Raw genomic sequence first — 20,249 nt, 5'->3', positions numbered from 1 at the left:
ATTATCGAACAAACGTTAACATTGCTAGCAAGCTACTGTATATAAGGTTGCCAAATCACAAGGTAACATGCTAGCTAACGTTACTATAGGTCTTTGTTTTGGTTTTGAGCTGGATTTGGTATGCAAAGATATCGGCGTAGAGGCTAGCTTGCTAGGTCAACCGGCTAACGTAGCTAACTAGCTTAGGCTTGAAAGCAAATCTACCTGACATATTTAACTAAGGTTAGCTAACATCGGCTACCTACCTAGCTAGTAGCTAGACCTAATACAACATACATTATAGCTACAACCAATACCTAGAAACAACATTTGCAGTGTCAGTGTTGTCAACAACAAGCATATAGTTAGAAATACTAGAACTGGCTAGCTAGAAAGCAGAGTTAGCCGACATTAGCTAACAGTTAGCTATAGCTAACGAGCTAGCATTTTCGCTTAAAAACCCAGCTTGCTGCCAAGGTATTGTAATTGATCGAAAACAACACACACAACCAGAAATGACATGCCAATACATGAAACTTTTCAGAAAATACTTATTTTTACAACAACTATTTTGTTCAAGTTTCGAATAGATGTTATTATGACAGCCACATTACCTGCCATCTTGATTATCTGCTCGACGAGCTACCGTGTGGGCTGTCACTCAACGTAAGCAAAACTACTTCCTGAAAGTACTTCCTGATGTTTTTTTGTGTGTGTTCATCAACAATAATTTAATTTGTGACGGAATCTACTTCATGCTTATTGCAACGAACATAATGGCTTCATTGCTATATTTCCAAACCAAAAATAAACATAACTGTCACGTGACACATTGGATCGTAGTTCAAGATGGAGTCGATGCGGTACTATTTTATACCTTCTTAGCTACATTAATCAACATATGGCAAATTATCAATGAGTTTTAACGTTCCCAAGTTGAGGACTTACTTTGTATTTGTTTCGAGGGGCATGTTATTTGATGAAGTTAAGTTATTTGCCAGTAACTGAAACATCTGCTAGCTAGCAATCAGTCACGTGGTTGGAATGTTCATTAACGTTCTATTAATTTGGAGATCGATATGGCGCAGAGAGAGTTAAGAATGTGCCTTCTTGGGGTAAACCAATCTTATTTGTATTCATGTGACTGAACTATCGATTCTCTGTTCATTCAGATTGCAATATGTCTAATCTCTCGTGGACAGGTGAAACAACGAGACTCTTTCAAAACTCACGTAGAATTATGTGATTACGAGCAGAAGTAGTTCCTGGTTTGGGGATTTCGTCATTGATTATTTGGACTAATAAGGATTGGGCGAAGGCGATGCGTCTTCTTCAGTGAACTGGTGCGGTGATTTTCAAACGCATGTGTGGATCACAGAAGGTTGGTGGAACCTTTTATTGAGGAGGATGGGCTCGTGATAATGGCTGTAGTGGAACGCTATCAAATACATCCAACACAAAAACACATGGTTTCCATGTGTTTGATGCCATTCAATTCGCGCCATTCCAGCCATTATTATGAGCAGTCCTCCCCTCAGCAGCCTCCTGTGATGTGGATGATAAACAGATTCCATAACCAAAAGTAACAATTGTCTGTATCATAACAATGAATGAAAACAAAAATGTGCTTTTTGATAAACATGGGTGAAATTAGTGGATGGGAAGGTTTTGGCCTAGAGTTTGCATTTGCAAGGGAGGAGACTTTGCTTCCTTCCTTTGAACAAAGGTAAACATAATAGAACTCTCCAGCTTGTAGTCCCAAAAACTTGAAATTACTTACCTCTGGTTCATTTAGCCATTAATGTGGAAACTTAATGGGGAATAATAGGGTTTTGGGTTAAACACCAAAAATAAGTTATGAGATCAGGCTTAGGAGATCTTAAAAATTTTGTTCTAAGATAATATAATTCAGTTAACATGACCTTTATGAATTATGAAGCCTTTATGAGCTATTTGTTTTTGTTCACCGGACGTGCTACCTGTCCCAGACCTGCTGTTTTCAACTCTCTAGAGACAGCAGGAGCGGTAGAGATACTCTTAATGATCGGCTATGAAAAGCCAACTGACATTTACTCCTGAGGTGCTGACTTGCTGCACCCTCGACAACTACTGTGATTATTATTATTTGTGAACATTTTAACATATTGGCCATGTTCTGTTATAATCTCCACCCGGCACAGCCAGAAGAGGACTGGCCACCCCTCATAGCCTGGTTCCTCTCTAGGTTTCTTCCTAGGTTTTGGCGTTTCTAGGGAGTTTTTCCTAGACACTGTGCTTCTACACCTGCATTGCTTGCTGTTTGGGGTTTTAGGCTGAATTGATGTACAGTACTTTGAGATATCAGCTGATGTAAGAAGGGCTATATAAATACATTTTATTAGATTTTTTTTATTATTACATAAATTCTTCAAAATTCACAGTGAAGTTAGCTGATGAAGATTATCTCATGGAACAAAATGTATACGATCTCCTATGCCTGTGTTTACCACAGACCTTATTTTCGAAGTTTCTCAAAAAATGCCATTATTGTCCCTGTAGGCTTTGTCCAATGAACCATGACGGAGTTGGTGCCCAAAAAAAGGACTCCATTACTATTTCCCTCTATTGTTAACGGCATTCCCCCCCAGTAGTAAAACAGGAAATAACAAACTTTGGCAAGATAATTTTACCTTTGGGTAACCGAGATTACAGTATGTCTGTCAAGTGACAAGTGACAGAAGCCTCCATCTTGCTTGCCAAAAGTTTTGTGCACTAGCTAAATTGAACTCACTTTACTTTGAAACTGACTGAAGTGTCTCAAATAAAGGCTTTATGTTCAAGTAGAAGTCATGAAATATTTAAATTAATTCTGTCAAAATAGACTCCTAACCTGAAACCAATACTACAGTACTAGTCAAAAGTTTGGACACATCTACTCATTCAAGGGTTTTCTTTTATTGTTACTATTTTCTACATTGTAGAATAATAGTGAAAACATCAAAACTATGTAATAATACATACATCATGTAGTAACTAAAAAAGTGTTACAACAAATCAAAACATATGAGATTCTTCAAAGTAGCCACCCTTTGCCTTGATGACAGCTTTGCACACTTTTGGAATTCTCTCAACCAGGTTCACCTGGAATGCTTTTCCAACAGTCTTGAAGGAGTTCCCACATATATTGAGCACTTGTTGGCTGCTTTTCCTTAAATCTGCGGTCCAACTCTTCCCAAACCATCTCAAATGGGTTGAGGTCAGGTGATTGTGGAGGCCATGTCATCTGATGCAGCACTCCATCACTCTCCTTCTTGGTCAAATAGCCCTTACACAGCCTGAAGGTGTGTTTTGGGTCATTGTCCTGTTGAAAAACAAATGATAGTCCCACTAAGCGCAAACCAGATGGGATGGCATATCGCTGCAGAATGCTGTGGTAGCCATGCTGGTTAAGTGTGCCTTGAATTCTAAATAAATCACAGACAGTGTCACCAGCAAAGCACCATCATACCTCCTCCTCCATACTTCACAGTGGGAACCACACATGCGGAGATCACCCGTTTACCTACTCTGCGTCTCACAAAGACATGGCGGTTGGAACCAAAAATCTCACATTTTGACTCATCAGACCAAAGAACAGATTTCCACCAGTCTGATGTCCATTGCTCGTGTTTCTTGGCCCAAGTAAATCTCTTTTTATTATTGGTGTCCTTTAGTAGTGGTTTCTTTGCAGCAATTCGACCATGAAGGCCTGATTCACACAGTCTCCTCTGAGCAGTTGATGTTGAGATATTCCTGTTACTTGAACTTAGTGAAGCATTTATTTGGGATGCAATTTTTGAGGCTGGTAACTCTAATGAAGTTATCCTCTGCAGCAGAGGTAACTCTGGGTCTTCCTTTTCTGTGGCGGTCCTCATTAGAGCCAGTTTCATTGTAGTGCTTGATGGTTTTTGCGAAAGCACTTGAATAAACTTTCAAAGTCTTTGAAATTTTCCGCATCGACTGACCTTCATGTCTGAAAGTAATGATGGACTGTTGTTTCTCTTTGATTATTTGAGCTGTTCTTGCCATGATAGGGACTTGGTCTTTTACCAAATAGGGCTACCTTCTGTATATCACCCCTACCTTGTCACAACACAACTGATTGGCTCAAATGCATTAAGAAGGAAAGAAATTCCACAAAAACTTTTTACAAGGCACACCTGTTAATTGAAATGCATTCCAGGTGACTACCTCATGGAGCTGGTTGAGAGAATTTCAAGAGTGTACAAAGCTGTCATCAAGGCAAAGAATGGCTACTTTGAAGAATCTCAAATATAACATATATTTTGATTTGTTGAATTATGTGTTATTTCATAGTTTTAATGTCTTGATTATTATTCTACAATGTAGAAAATAGTAAAAATTAAGAAAATCTTGAATGAGTAGGTGTGTCCAAACTTTTGACTGGTACTGTAAGTTTTCAAACCCCTGAGTCAATACATTGTAGAAGCACCTTTAGCAATGCTTACAGTAAGTCTCTATAGAGCTTTCCACACCTGGATTGTGTATCATTTGCCCATTCTTTTCAAAATTCTTCAAGCTCTGTCAAATTGGTTGTTGATTGTTGCTAGACAACCATTTTCAGATGTTGCCATAACTCTTCTAGTAGATTTAAGTCAAAACTGTAACTCGGCCACTCAGGAACATGCCCTGGCTTCTTGGTAAGCAACTTTTGTGTAGGTTTGGCCTTGTGTTTTAGGTTATTGTCCTGCTGAAAGGTGATTTATTCTCCCAATGTTTGGTGGAAAGCAGACTGAACCAGGTTTTCCTCTAGGATTTTTGCCTGTACTCAGCTCCATTTTCTTTATTTTTTATCTTGAAAAACTCCACAGTACTTAACGATTACAAGCATACCATAACATGATGCAGGCACCACTATGCTTGAAAATATGGAGAGTGGTATTGAGTAATGTATTGTATTGTATTGTATTTGCCCCAAACATAAACTTTTTTGTGCTGATTACAAAGGGTTATTGCTTTGCCACATTTTTTGCAGTATTACTGTAGTGCTTGTGGCAAACAGGATGCATGTTTTGGAATATTTTTATTCTGCACAGGCTTCCTTCTTTTCACTCTGTCAATTTCTCCTTTCACTGCCATTAAACTCTGTAACTGTTTTAAAGTCACCATTGGCCTCATGTTGATATCTCTGAGTGGTTTCCTTCCTCTCCTGCAGCTGAGTTAGGAAGGACGCCTGTATCTTTGTAGTGACTAGGTGTTTTGATACACCATCCAAAGTAATTCATAACTTCAACATGGTCAAAGGGATATTCAATGTCTGCTTTTTGAAATGCTTTGCCCATCTACCAATAGGTGCAGAGTGAGTCCATGCAACTCATTATGTGACTTGTTAAGCACATTTTTACTCCTAAACTTAATTAGGCTTGCCCTAACAAAGGGCTTGAATATTTATTGACTCAATACATTTCAGTTTTACATTTTTAATTCATTTGTAAAAATGTCTAAACATAATTTCAATTTGACATTACTATTGTGTGTATGCCAGTGAACAAAAAATCTAAATTTAATCTAAATTAAGGTTGTATCCTGACAAAATGTAGAAAAAGTCAAGGGGTATGAATACTTTCTGAAGGCATAGTGTATGTATAGAGAGACAATACTGCAATTGTATTGCAATTTTATGTTCCAAACATATTGCTCACAATATGTCTGCTGCAGTGAGAGGAGGGGGGGGGGGGACTGAGTTAAGACCGGGAAGGGAACGAGGGGTCCAAGGCCAGAAAAAATGACCATGCCGCCATAATAAGAGTTAAAAATGTCCAGTATTTCTGTGTTCATATTTCAGAAGAACATACGGAGTCTTTAAACATTCATAACAGTGAAATAAATGCATGCTCTAGGCAAATAGAGCCACTCTACAAATGATTACTAACCCAAACACAGTGGGGAACAATGAAGGCGTTCTATGCCTTCATATGAGGGGCTAAGGATTTATAAAATAAGTATACAAAAATATAGCTGCAAGCAGCAATGCTGGGGGCCCACTGTGCCAGGACAAATTTCACACATAGGAGGAGCTACAGTGGCTTGCTTGGCAGTTTTCCTATTTTAGAACCTGGAATTAAAATAGATTTTTGGGGGGGCTTGTATCATTTGATTTACACAACATGCCTACCACTTTGAAGATGCAAAATATTTTTTCTTGTGAAACAAACAAATAAGACAGAAAAACAACTTGAGCGTGCATAACTATTTACACCCCCCCCCCAAAGTCAATACTTTGTGGAGCCACCTTTTGCAGCAATTACAGCTGCAAGTCTCTTGGGGTATGTCTCTATAAACTTGGCACATCTAGCCACTGGGATTTTTGCCCATTCTTCAAGGCAAAACTGCTCCAGCTCCTTCAAGTTGGATGGGTTCCGCTGGTGTACAGCAATCTTTAAGTTATACCACAGATTCTCAATTGGATTGAGGTCTTGGCTTTGTCTAGGCCATTCCAAGACATGTAAATGTTTCCCCTTAAACCACTCGAGTGTTGCTTTAGCAGTATGCTTAGAGTCATTGTCCTGCTGGAAGATGAACTTCTGTCCAAGTCTCAAATCTCTAGAAGACTGAAACAGATTTCCCGCAACAATTTCCCTGTATTTAGCACCATCCAGCATTCCTTAAATTCTGACAAGTTTCCCAGTCCCTGCCGACGAAAAACATCCCCACAGCATGATGCTGCCCCCACCATGCTTCACCGTGGGGATGTTGTTCTCGGGATGATGAGAGGTGTTGGATTTGCGCCAGACATCGTGTTCCTTGATGGCCAGAAAGCTCAATTTTAGTCTCATTTGACCAGAGTACCTTCTTCCATATGTTTGGGGAGTCTCCCACATGCCTTTTGGTGAACACCAAACATGTTTGCTTATTTTTTTCTGGAAACTTCCGTAAAGCCCAGCTCTGTGGAGTGTACGACTTAAAGTGGTCCTATGGACAGATACTCAAATCTCTGCTGTGGAGCTTTGCTGCTCCTTCAGGGTAATCTTTGGTCTCTTTGTTGCCTCTCTGATTAATGCCCTCCTTGCCTGGTCTGTGAGTTTTGGTGGGCGGCCCTCTCTTGGCAGGTTTGTTGTGGTGTCATGTTCTTTCCATTTTTAAAAATAATGGATTTAATGGTGCTCCGTGGGATGTTCAAAGTTTAGGATATCTTTTTATAACCCAACCCTGATCTGTACTTCTCCACAACTTTGTCCCTGACCTGTTTGGAGAGTTCCTTGGTCTTCATAGTGCCGCTTGCTTGGTGGTGCCCCTTGCTTAGTGGTGTTGCAGACTTTGGGGCCTTTCAGAACAGGTGTGTGTTTATGTATATATATATGAAGCTCCTAAATAAGATCTGGTGCAACCAATTACCTTCAGAAGTCACATAATTAGTATCACATGATCTGTCACATGATCTCAGTATAAATATATGTATGTGTGTGTGTATGTGTATGTGTGTGTATATATGTGTGTGTATATATATTTATACTGAGATCATGTGACAGAAAGGGGGTAAATACATATGCACTTTTCCGTTTTTTAAATTTTTTTTTAAACAAATAATTTTTTAACATTTCACCTCACCAATTTGGACATATTTGTGTATGTCCATTAAATGAAATCCAAATAAAAAATCAATTTAAATTACAGGTTGTAATGCAACAAAATAGGAAAAACTCGTAGGGGTGAATACTTTTGTAAGGCACTGTAATTCTGTACTCCTTACCACACTTGCCAAATATCACAACTCAAAATTAAACAGGTCATGCAATATGCATATTCTGGACTATTTTCAATGATGTTGACTACTTTAAATGTCTTCTTCTCCATAGCATCTATGGATGCACATCTTCAAGACTCTTGCTCAAACAATATGGTCTCAATAAGCCAATGATTTTTTTCCATACTTTACAGATTAGCTTGACCCATACCCCTTAGCAGGTGTGCCAAATTTCATCACTCTGAGTCAAACAGATCTATATAAACATATGCCGGTTTTAGTGCCACCGTGTGGTGGACTTGCATATGTTGAGTTTTGACAGTGTTTGGAACATGTGTATCTACAATACAAATATCTGTGTCTGATTTATATGCCTTAATGTACCAGACCACGCCCATATGAATGTTTTTTGACATACTAGTCTTGGAAAATTTGCGCTGAGAGACCTTGGTCCATAGATGCCATATGTCAATGTTCACCAAGATTGTCTCAGTGGTTCCAGAGGAACCACAAAATTCAGTATCGCGGAAAATCCATCATGGCAGACTTTATGGGTCCTTGAGGCAAATTTGTTGGCAAGACAGCACAAATGGATCTGGGACCAGGCTAGTTGTAGGCTTTAAACAGTACCGCTCATTATCCTGTCCTGTTATTATTTTGTGTGTGCCTTTCATCTACAATCTCCTGCTAGTACAATGGTCTATTCCCCTCTGTTGTCCTCTGGAGAGGGGTGAGATAAAACCGTGTTTGTCTTCTGTTCTCTGAGCTTGCCCGGGGCCATGGCGTTGAGGTAAAATTAAATTAAGCTTTGTTTAAGATAAGACAGACTGATGAAACCCGAGCTGTCTCTGCCTGCTCCCCAGTCCTGACTGATCCACTGCCACTGTCCCTGCCAGCTTCTCTTCCTCTCTCACTCTTTCTCTCTCTGGATAGGTCTGTTCAGGGTAGTGGTAGAGCCTACACCATATTGCTTATGTTTATAGAGCTACAGTCTTAAAAGGGTAGGGCCAAGAGGAAGGGGTAGGGAATGAACTGGGACTCCTTTCTTTCTTTTTCTTTCTTTCTTTCTTTCTTTCTTTCTTTCCTTTCTTTCTTTCTTTCTTTCTTTCTTTCTTTCTTTCTTTCTTTCTTTCTTTCTTTCTTTCTTTCTTTCTTTCTTTCTTTCTTTCTTTCTTTCTTTCTTTCTTTCTTTCTTTCTTTCTTTCTTTCTTTCTTTCTTTCTTTCTTTCTTTCTTTCTTTCTTTCTTTCTTTCTTTCTTTCTTTCTTTCTTTCTTTCTTTCTTTCTTTCTTTCTTTCTTTCTTTCTTTCTTTCTTTCTTTCTTTCTTTCTTTCTTTCTTTCTTTCTTTCTTTCTTTCTTTCTTTCTTTCTTTCTTTCTTTCTTTCTTTCTTTCTTTCTTTCTTTCTTTCTTTCTTTCTTTCTTTCTTTCTTTCAACACACAAACACTCTGTCTCTCCCAGTCTAACTGGCTGTGAGCGAAAAGGTAGCAATATTTCTGGCAGTTGTTTTCCTTTATTGTAAGTGGCAGCAGCTGTATTTCTAAGTTGATCACTTCTTGAGAAGTTGTGGACATCAGAACCAGTTGGCATATTAACCTCTCTGGGATATTCGGGTTGCAAGCGTCCCACCTCAACAACAGCCAGTGAAAGTGCAGGATTCAAAACAACAGAAAAATTCAAAACAACAGCGCCAAATTCAAAACAACAGAAATCCCATAATGAAAATTCCTCAAACATACAAGTATTTCACACCATTTTAAAGATAAACTTGTTGTAAATCCAGCTACAGTGTCCGATTTCAAAAAGGCTTTACGACGAAAGCACACCAAACGATTATGTTAGGTCACAGAAAAACACAGCCATTTTTCCAGCCATAGAGAGGAGTCACAAAAAGCAGAAATAGAGAGAAAATTAATCACTAACCTTTGATGATCTTCATCAGATGACACTCATAGACTTCATGTTACCCAATACATGTATGATTTGTTCGATAAAGTTCATATTTATATAAAAAGAATCTCAGTTTACATTGGCGCGTTACGTTCAGTAATGTTTTCCTTCCAGAACATCCGGTGATTTTGAAGAGAGCCACATCAATTTACAGAAATACTCATCATAAATGTTGATGAAAATACAAGTGTTATGCAAGGAACTTTAGATAAACTTATCCTTAATGCAACCGCTGTGTCAGATTTCAAAAAAGCTTTACCGAAAATGCACACCATGCAATAATCTGAGTACAGCGCTCAGACAACAAAACAAGCCATACAGATATCCCCAATATTGTAGAGTCAACAGAAGTCAGAAATAGCATTATAAATATTCACTTACCTTTGATGATCTTCATCAGAATGCACTCCCAGGAATCCCAGTTCCACAATAAATGTTGGATTTGTTCGATAAAGTCCATAATTTATGTCCAAATACCTCCTTTTTGTTCGCGCGTTTAGTAAACAATTCAAACTCACGACCCGCGGGCAAGTCCAGGTGAAAGTTCAGACGAAAAGTCATATTACAGTTCGTAGAAACATGTCAAATGAAGTATAGAATCAATCTTTAGGATGTTTTCAACATAAATCTTCAATAATGTTTCATCCGGAGAATTCCTTTGTCTGTAGAAATGCGATAGAAAGCAGGTCGCTCTCACGTGAGCGTGCGTGATCAGCTCATGAAACTCTGTCAGACCCATGACTCATTCAGCTCTCATTCCCCCCTCCTTCACAGTAGAAGCATCAAACAAGGTTCTATAGACACTGTGTATTCGATAGGCAATGACTTGAAAAACCACAAACCTCAAAATCCAACCAAGAAGTGGGAAATCTTTCTCAGGTTATTGCCTGCCACATGAGTTCTGTTATACTCACATTCATCATTCAAACAGTTTTATAAACTTCAGTGTTTTCTATCCAAATCTACTAATTATATGCATATTCTAGATTTTAGGACTGAGTAGCAGGCAGTTTACTCTGGGCACCTTTTTATCCAAGCTACTCAATACTGCCCCCCAGTCCCAAAGAAGTTAACAGTTAGTGGAGTTTGGTTGAGTGATTTCGGAGCAGCTGATGGAGATGGAATGAGAAAGAGTTGTGATTAGGCTACTACACAATCTCTGATGCCCCTCCGGGAAGAAGCTGGGTTCCCCTCACTCTCTGCATTCCCTGCACGGACAGACACCTTTCATTGGGTGCTAGGCTCATAATTTCAGTAATTAACCTGCACACGCTTAGCAAAATAAGGGATGCTTTTTTACAGCTCCGGTGTGGCCAGAGCTGTCTGGTCTAGCTGTCGCTGCAAAATGCTCCCAGGGCACACTTTTGCGAGGGACCACACAAGACTGTCTATGCTGTCAGGTACTGGCTGAACTGCAGCAAGCTACACAGCGCTAGCCAGTCAGACAGGCAGCATCCAGTTCCCGCCATCTGCCAAGTATCCCAAATTGGACTCCCTCCGGTAGTCTTGGGGCCAGTAACAACTGTAATTGCACGGAATGTGTGCTTTTCCTGAGGTAACTGTGTTATTCCAAGCCGGGATAGTTTATTCCTTTTTATTGTAACGGAAAATGGGAATTGGTGGGAAAGTTGTTCCAAGTCAACGTTTGACTGTTTGTTTTAAAGCTAATCTCTTTATTTCATTAACTAATATGTGGCATGCCTGATTATTATTCCCATCATGGTTAAATAGGCTAATTATGTTTGAAGAGTTATGCTGAATATTATCCTAAAATGTAGAAGGACTGAGCCTAAATGGTAGTCTAACTAATGACAGGTGCGTTGCCTTTCACTTGTCTCTGTTGCAGCTTTCTTTTGTATCTCATACAGTTGATGGTCTGAATGTCACTCATTGTTACTTGTCAGTATAAATGATTACAATCATACCAAATTAAACATATACTGCATGCCTTTTCAACAACAGCAAATGCTTGAGTCCAATATTCAACATTGCAGCATTTCTACCCAAATGTACATCTCATGCCCAAATCATCCCAAAGGCTGTCACGACTTCCGCCGAAGTCGGTCCCTCCGCTTGTTCAGGCGGCGTTCGGCGCTCGACGTCACCGGCCTTCTAGCCACTGCCGATCCACTTTTAATTTTCCATTTGTTTTGTCTGTCTTACACACCTGGTTTCACTCACCAAATTACCTGTTTATTATTTAACCCTCTGTTCACCATGTTTGTTTGTGAATGATTGTTTTTTTGTAAATCGGTCCGTTATTGTGAGCTCGTATATTTGCCTTGTATTTTTGTATTTTGAGTAAAGTACGTTAATTACTAATTTCTGCTGTCCTGCGCCTGACTCTCTACACCAGCTACACACAGGACCCTATTACAAAGGCTGCGTTTACACAGGCAGGCCAATTCTGATATTTTTTCCACTAATTGGTCTTTTGACCAATCAGTTTAGATCTTTTACCAATAATTGTGTACAATATCAGAATTGGGATGCCTGTGTAAACGTAGCCTAGTGTCTGAAAGTTATTGTGAATGAAGATACTTTGTGTAGGTAATTTAGTCTATAACATCCTAATTTGTGGATATGGACTTTTTGGCCAAGCATGGTAAGGTTAGTATTTAGTGACAACAGCCAGGTAAATTAAACCAAAGTATGAATCGTTGTCTCGCCTAGTCCAAAGACTGCTTATTTCTTAAATATGTTTTATTGTCACATACACTGGATAGGTGCAGTGAAATGTGCTGTTTTACAGGGTCAGCCATAGGCCTCACAAGTTGTCAACTGGCAGCTTCATTAAATAGTACCTGCAAAACACCAGTCTCGATGTCAACAGTGAAGAAGTGACTCTGGGATGCTGGCCTTCTAGGCCAGAGTTCCTCTGTCCAGTGTCCATGTTCTTTTGCCCATCTTAATCTTTTCCTTTTATTGACCAGTCTGATATATGGCTTTTTCTTTGCAACTCTCCCTAGAAGGCCAGCATCCCGGAGTCTTCCCTGTTGACGTTGAAACTGGTGTTTTGCGGGTACTATTTAATGAAGCTGCCAGTTGAGGACTTGTGAGGTGTCTGTTTCTCTAACTAGACACTCTAATGTACTTGTCCTCTTGCTCAGTTGTGCACCGGGGCCTCCCGCTCATCTTTCTATTCTGGTTAGAGCCAGTTTGCGCTGTTCTGTGAAGGGAGTAGTACACAGCATTGTACGAGATCTTCAGTTTCTTGGCAATTTCTTGCATGGAATAGCCTTAATTTCTCAGAACAAGAATAGACTGTCCATTTTGAGTCTGTAATCGAACCCACAAATGCTGATGCTCCAGATACTCAACTAGTCTGAAGAAGGCCAGTTTTATTGCTTCTTTAATCACACAACAGTTTTCAGCTGTGCTAACATAATTGCAAAAGTTTTTTTTTCAAATGATCAATTAGCCTTTTAAAATGATAAACTTGAATTAGCTAACACAATGTGCCATTGGAACACAGGAGTGATGGTTGCTGATAATGGGCCTCTGTACACCTATGTAGATATTCCATTAAAAATCAACCGTTTCCAGCTACAATAGTCATTTACAAGATTAACAATGTCTACACTGTATTTCGGATCAATTTGATGTTATTTTAATGGACAAAAAGTTGCTTTTTAAAAAACAAGGACCCCAAAATTCTGAACAATAGTGTATATATTTATACATTTGCAAAAAAACTATGTCATTATGGGGAATTGTGTGTAGATTGCTGAAAAAAAAGTTATTATTTAATCAATTTTAGAATAAGACTGTAAAGTAACAAAATGTGGAAAAAGTCAAGGGGTCTGAATACCTTCCGAAGGCACTGTATGTAGCCTCAGCTTGTTTTTATTACGCAGGGTTTTCTGCTTTACTGGTTGAAGACCAAATGTATAGTTCTCCATAAATATTAAATTACTAACTGCTTTTGACACATTTTGCTCATCTTTTCCCAATGGCTACCCCATGTGAGTCCTCGGTGGAATGGCTTGCCATACTTCCAGGTAACAAAAGCCACTTGGCATATAGGCTTGGAACACAAGGCCTTTTTGTTTTATCAAAAAGCTTTACCCCTCCATTTTGAGTTGATGTTTTCTCTCAAAGACCCTGTTGGGTGAAATGGAAAGTGGTGTAAGTCATATAACGGTGTCTAAATGTCACCGTATAAGACTTCTAGATTGGGTACTCTGTGAATGTAATGTTTTGGAAACAGGCGGTAGTAGTGATTGCGATGCTATTTTGGTAACCTTGATTTTCTCATAAACAATTGCAAGCTAGATACACAATCCTTAAAGATGAATACAAAAATGTCAGTAACCTTTTCTTTGAAGTTCATCATCTCTTACTTTAATCATGATTTACAGTACTAAATATGCATACATGGCCCTTGACCTCACTATATCAGTGCAACCAGTTTGGCTATAGATAAAGTCCTGTTGGAGGCTTTAGAAAACTAATTATCTTCCCTGTCTAGAGGGACAGCCTCTTTCTTTGAAGAATGATTGTAGCCCATTACTCACTATTCTATATCTCCACTTCTTTCTCTGCTTTCCCATAGTTCCGTACGTTGGCACCAATGTACTACAGAGGCTCTGCGGCAGCCATCATTGTTTACGACATCACCAAAGAGGTACAGTATCCCCTCCTGTTTCCCTCTGGTAACATGGTGTGACATGACATTTGTTTTTTTCCTCAAATGTTTAAAGGGACAATGCCACTTTTTTTTCTATGTCATTCCTATGTCATCAGGAGTCATTTGCAAAATAAATCAGCTCTCTCCATCACTGAGAAACTCAGTTTTTAAAATATTTTTTTATGACCCCCGCTGACATCATAGGGACAGGTTTTCTTAGGACCTTCTTATATTTTTGACTACAGAAAAAATGCTCCAAATAGATTGACCTTTGCAAAAACGTAGGTATCCATGCACGGCATACAGCTTGTATGTCTACTGTAGGCGACTATGGGATCCCACTGGTCACTTTGAGTCAAATATAGGCATTTCCAGTAAACATATACTGTCCATACTCATGTGTCTGCATGTCCTGTTCACATCTCCTATGTTTCACACCTGTTTAAATCCCACACACGCACACAGTTATGCGTTGCATAACATTATCTCAAACTCTAATATGTAACAATGTAAGATGTTTACTATATGTATACTACAAAGTAGTAATAACGTTATAGTATATAGTTGCCATGGCACCCTAGTAGCAGCATAAGCAGAGAGCTCCTGTGCATTTGTAAATATTTTTGTAATTATTGAATTAAGGCTTTGTATAATCTTTTTGTTTTAAGAATGAACAATTAATATAACTAATTAATATCATCAGAATCAACCACAGCATTAAGACTGCAGGTGAAGTTGGCTATTCATTTCTTTGTTTTGCTAGCTAGCAAGCAGCTAACATTAGCTGGCAATTGTTTTGATTCGAATGCAAGCTAGTGTCCAGAGGTTGAGGATGGAGAGAAGTCCGAAAGCAAGACGGCAGATCGGTGCGGTGAGTTTAATCTTGAATTATTATTGAAATGTTGTGTGCTTTCTGGAGCCACGTGACTGACATAGCATCATCCAAGTTGCTTCATTTTGGCAGTAGTGAAGGAGTAGCTAGCTACCTACTATGAAGTCCATGGACTGCAGTGCCACTGGCTAAGCTCAAACCTGATTCCTACTACGGAAAAGCCAGAGACAGAGAGACACCTTGATGAGACCGTGCTGCCTGCCCCCGGACTTTCCCTCCCAGCTTGACCACCTCCCTCAGATGACCACTCCATTAACTTTCTAATGACTGTCCATGTTGTGATGTTTTTTATAAATAGCATGTATTTTTTTGTTGCTTTAAAGCACTTTGAGATTCTTTATGAAATGAATAGCGCTATAAATGCTGAATAAGTTATTTATTATTAATAATAGCTTGAACCGTGTTTCTCAGGACTCGTTCCAGGCATTGAAAAACTGGATGAAGGAGCTTCGCCAACACGGCCCTCCCAACATCGTGGTAGCCATCGCTGGCAACAAGTGTGACCTGTCCGATGCCAGGTAAATAAATCCCTCAAGTCCCAGGTCAAAAGTAGTGAACAATATAGGAAATAGGGTGCCATTTGGGACTCAACCATTCGCTTATTTTTACAAGTCAGCAGCATGGCCAAAATACAGTAATTTTTACCAGACGAATCGTTGAATCGTTGACATGAGATTTGCTTGTACTACATTTTCTAATGAAGATTAAATGACTCGTCGACGCAAGGGACGTCAACGGCCGAGCCAACCGTGTATCTTCAAACTTTTGGCTCCAACAATGTGAACATACCGTGGAACAGTAACTGCCAGCCATTGCGGCTCTCTGTTGGAGATACGCTGGAGGATGTGTATGTAATGTCACTCAAACATGCTCGCTTAGATTAGAGGACTTTAACTACTAGAGTAGCCTAATTGCATTGGAGCAGTGGAGAGAACTGATGCTTCAAATAATCTCCCATCTACTGTCCATCCATTAGTATTAGTCATTATTGACTCGCTAAGCAATTATTAGAAATGACTGTACCTCAAAATGGGACACAGCACAGGTCTAGTTCATAAAGAGAAACATGTATATGCTATTGCTTTCCGATCAGAGTGGGCCCCTGTGGAAACACAGCTTAGGATGCTCATTTGCTTCCATCATGTGTAGTTCTGTCACGGCCGTTGAATGAAGTGGACCAAGGTGCAGCGTGGTGAGCGTACATGTTCTCTTTATTAGAAAAAGACACCGAACAAAACAATAAACACTACAAAACAAACTGTGAAGCTTAAGGCTATGTGCCATAAACAAAGTCAACTTCCCACAAAGAAAGGAGGGGAAAGGGCTACCTAAGTATGATTCCCAATCAGAGGCAACGATAGACAGCTGTCCCTGATTGAGAACCATAGCCGGCCAAAACATAGAAATACAATATCATAGATAACAAAACAGAATGGCCACCCCAAATCTCACCCTAACCAAACCAAATAGAGACATTAAAAGGCTCTCTACGGTCAGGGCGTGACATGTTCATTGTAATATGATGAGCATTAGCTGGATCAAATGAAGGTATAGCAGTACTGGGGGAAGCCCCATGCAACACATAAGTCTAGTAGAGATGAGTGATGTGATACTGGTGGGGAGTAGGGCTGTGATGGTCATGGAATTTTGGATGATGTAATTGGCCAGCCAAATGACCGCAGTCACCGTAATAACCGCTCAAAAAAATGTATATACAGTTGAAGTCTGAAGTTTACATACACCTTAGCCAAATACATTTAAACTCAGTTTTTCACAATTCCTGACATTTAATCTCAGTAAAAAGTCCCTGTCTTAGGTCAGTTAGGATCACCACTTTATTTTAAGAATGTGAAATGTCAGAATAATAGTAGAGCGAATAATTTATTTCAGCTTTTATTTCTTTCATCACATTCCCAGTGGGTAAGAAGTTTACATACACTCAATTAGTATTTGGTAGCATTGCCTTTAAATTGTTTAACTTAGGTTAAACGTTTTTGGTAGCCTTCCACAAGCTTCCCAAAATAAGTTGGGTGACGTTTGGCCCATTCCTTCTGACAGAGCTGGTGTAACTGAGTCAGGTTTTTAGGCCTCCTTGCTCACACACACTTTTTCAGTTATCCCCACAAATTTTCTATGGGATTGAGGTCAGGACTTTGTGATGGTCACTCCAATACCGTGACTTTGTTGTCCTTCAGCAATTTTGCCACAACTTTGGAAGTATGCTTGGGGTCATTGTCCATTTGGAAGACCCATTGCGACCAAGCTCTAACTTCCTGATTGATGTCTTGAGATGTTGCTTCAATATATCCACATTTTCCTTCCTCATGATGCCATCTATTTTGTGAAGTGCATCAGTCCCTCCTGCAGCAAAGCACCCCCACAACATGATGCTGCCACCCCGTGCTTTACGGTGGGATGGTGTTATTCAGCTTGCAAGCCTCCCCCTTTTTCCTCCAAACAAAACGATGGTCATTATGGCCAAACAGTTCTATTTTTGTTTCATCAGACCAGAGGACATTTCACCAAAAAAGTATGATCTTTGTCCCCATGTGCAGTTGCAAAGTTGAGCGGCCTTTCAGTTTATGTCGATATAGGACTCGTTTTACTGTGGATGTAGATACTTTTTTTACCAGTTTCCTCCAGCATCTTCACAAGGTCCTTTGCTGTTCTGGGATTGATTTGCACTTTTCGCAACAAAGTACCTTCATCTCTAGGAGACAGAACACGTCTCCTTCATGAGAGGTGTGATGGCTACGTGGTTCCATGGTGTGTATACTTGCGTACTATTGTTTGTACAGATGAACGTGGTACCTTCAGGTGTTTGGAAATTGCTCCCAATGATGATCCAGACTTGTGGAGGTCTACAATTGTTTTTCTGAGGTCTAGGCTGATTTCTTTTGATTTTCTCATGATGTCAAGCAAAGAAGCACTGAGTTTGAAGGTAGGCCTTGAAATACATCCACAGGTACAGCTCCAATTGACTCAAATTATGTCATTAGCCTATCAGATGCTTCTAAAGCCATGACATCATTTTCTGGAATTTTCCAAGCGGTTTAAAGGCACTGTCAACTTAGTGTATGTACATTTCTGACCCACTGGAATTGTGATACAGTGAATTATAAGTGAAATAATCTTTCTGTAAACAATTGTTGGAAAAAGGACTTGTGTCATGTGTAACGGATGTGAAACGGTTAGCTTACTTAGCGGTGCGCGCTAAATAGCGTTTCAATCGGTGACGTCACATGCTCTGAGACCTTGAAGTAGTAGTTCCCCTTGCTCTGCAAGGGCCGCGGCTTTTGTGGAGCGATGGGTAACGATGCTTCGTGGGTGACTGAGGTTGATGTGTGCAGAGAGTCCCTGGTTCGTGCCCGGGTATGGGCGAGGGGACGGTCTAAAGTTATACTGTCACACATGCACATGTCATAACCGACTTGCCAAAACTATAGTTTGTTAACAAGAAATGTGTGGAGTGGTTGAAAAAATAGTTTTAATGATTCCAACCTAAGTGTATGTAAACTTCCGACTTCAACTGTACACTGAACAAAAATATCAACGCAACATGCAACAATTTAGAAGATTTTACTGAGTTATAGTTCATATAAGGCAATCAGTCAATTGAAATCAAATCCTTTAGCCCTAATCTATGGATTTCACATGACTGGGAATACAGATAAGCATATGTTGGTCACAGACACCTTCAAAAGGGGAATGGATCTGAAAACCAGTCAGTATATGGTGTGACTACCATTTGCTTCATGCAGTGCAACATGCCTCTCCTTCGCATTGAGTTGATCATGCTGTTGATTGTGGAACGTGGTCTACTCTTCAATGGCTGTGCAAGTTGCTGTTGATGGTATGTTTTATACATTTGCACAAATGTATAAAAACCTGTTGTTGCTTAACCATTATGGGGTATTCTGTATAGATTGCTGAGGAAAAACATGTATTGTCACGTTCTTTCAAAATCGAACCCAGAAGCAGACCAGGACAAGGAGAGTAGGAAGAAGGTGAGTATTTATTTACAAGTGAATGTGAATGGGTAGATATATCCAGGTGGCGTAGCGGGCAGCGGTGGTGAGTTGATGGGAGTAAATAGGTGGATCCAATGGGGTAGCGGAATCCTCCTCCGACGACCAGGCGGGAATGGGGTAAATGATCCGGGTGAGTAACTGAAGACAGAACAAACGGAGGTAAGTTTAAGGCAAGCGATACGTAAAAAACAACAAAACAAATTCTATCCAACTTGAGGCTGATACTATGGCACAACATACTGTTCATGGCTAACGATCCGGCAGGGAATAGATGTCAGGTCAGAGCTTTTGAAGGGGAGAGGTGATGATCAGGACAGGTGTGCAGATTACTGATGGGGTACAGGTGCGGGTGAACATCGATCTCCCAACAAGCTAATTCGCCCGGCAACCAGACAGGGTGCGTTCCAGAACACCGGAAACACACTCCAGGACAGAAACACAGGCAAACACAGACTCAGGAAGCGGGATTCGTGACATGTATTTAATCCATTTTAGAATAAAGCTGTAACGTAACAATATGTGGAAAAAGTCAAGGTGTCTGAATACTTTCCGAATCCACTGTATATACAGTACCAGTCAAAAGTTTGGACACACCAAGGGTTTTTATTTATTTTTTCTACATTGTAGAATAATAGTGAAGACATCAAAACTATGAAATAACACATATGGAAGCATATAGTAACCAAAAAAGTGTGAAACAAATCAAAATATATTTAAGATTTTTCAAAGTAGCCACCCTTTGTCATGATGACAGCTTTGCACACTCTTGGCAATCTCTCAACCAGATTCATGAGGGAGTCACCTGGAATGCATTTAAATTCAAACAGGTGTGCCTTGTTAAAAGTTAATTTATGGAAATTCTTTCCTTCTTAATGCATTTGAGCCAATCGATGTGTTGTGACTAGGTAGGGTTGATATACAGAAGATAGCCCTATCTGGTGAAAGACCAAGTCCATATTATGGCAAAAAACAGCTCAAATAAGCAAAGATAAATGACAATCCATCATTACTTTAAGACATGAAGGTCAGTCAATCCGGGAAATGT

General features: G+C 39.7%; 1 protein-coding gene and 2 long non-coding RNA genes across 3 annotated transcripts in view; 1 reads left to right on the top strand and 2 right to left on the bottom strand.

Annotated features, from left to right (window-relative positions):
• Positions 1–825, bottom strand: part of LOC110493882 (serine/threonine-protein phosphatase 4 regulatory subunit 1) — a 48,393-nt gene extending 47,568 nt beyond the window's left edge. Inside the window, exon 1 of the mRNA XM_021568443.3 lies at positions 594–825. Coding sequence (XP_021424118.3) covers positions 594–600 — 7 coding nt within the window. The 5' untranslated portion in view covers positions 601–825. The remainder of the gene's footprint in view (positions 1–593) is intronic.
• LOC149975864 (uncharacterized) lies at positions 806–19,719 on the top strand. Its single transcript, XR_016487813.1, has 4 exons — positions 806–1,360; positions 14,207–14,278; positions 15,094–15,152; positions 15,585–19,719. It is a non-coding gene; the product is annotated as an uncharacterized LOC149975864 (long non-coding RNA).
• Positions 3,206–20,249, bottom strand: part of LOC149975859 (uncharacterized) — a 944,026-nt gene continuing 926,982 nt past the window's right edge. The window contains exon 3 of the long non-coding RNA XR_016487812.1: positions 3,206–3,319. This is a non-coding gene — a long non-coding RNA (uncharacterized LOC149975859). The remainder of the gene's footprint in view (positions 3,320–20,249) is intronic.

This window comes from Oncorhynchus mykiss, chromosome 17 (genome assembly GCF_057628025.1).
Source record: "Oncorhynchus mykiss isolate SJ-2025 chromosome 17, ASM5762802v1, whole genome shotgun sequence".
NCBI lineage: Eukaryota > Metazoa > Chordata > Actinopteri > Salmoniformes > Salmonidae > Oncorhynchus > Oncorhynchus mykiss.
This window is presented reverse-complemented; position numbering and strand designations above follow the sequence as displayed.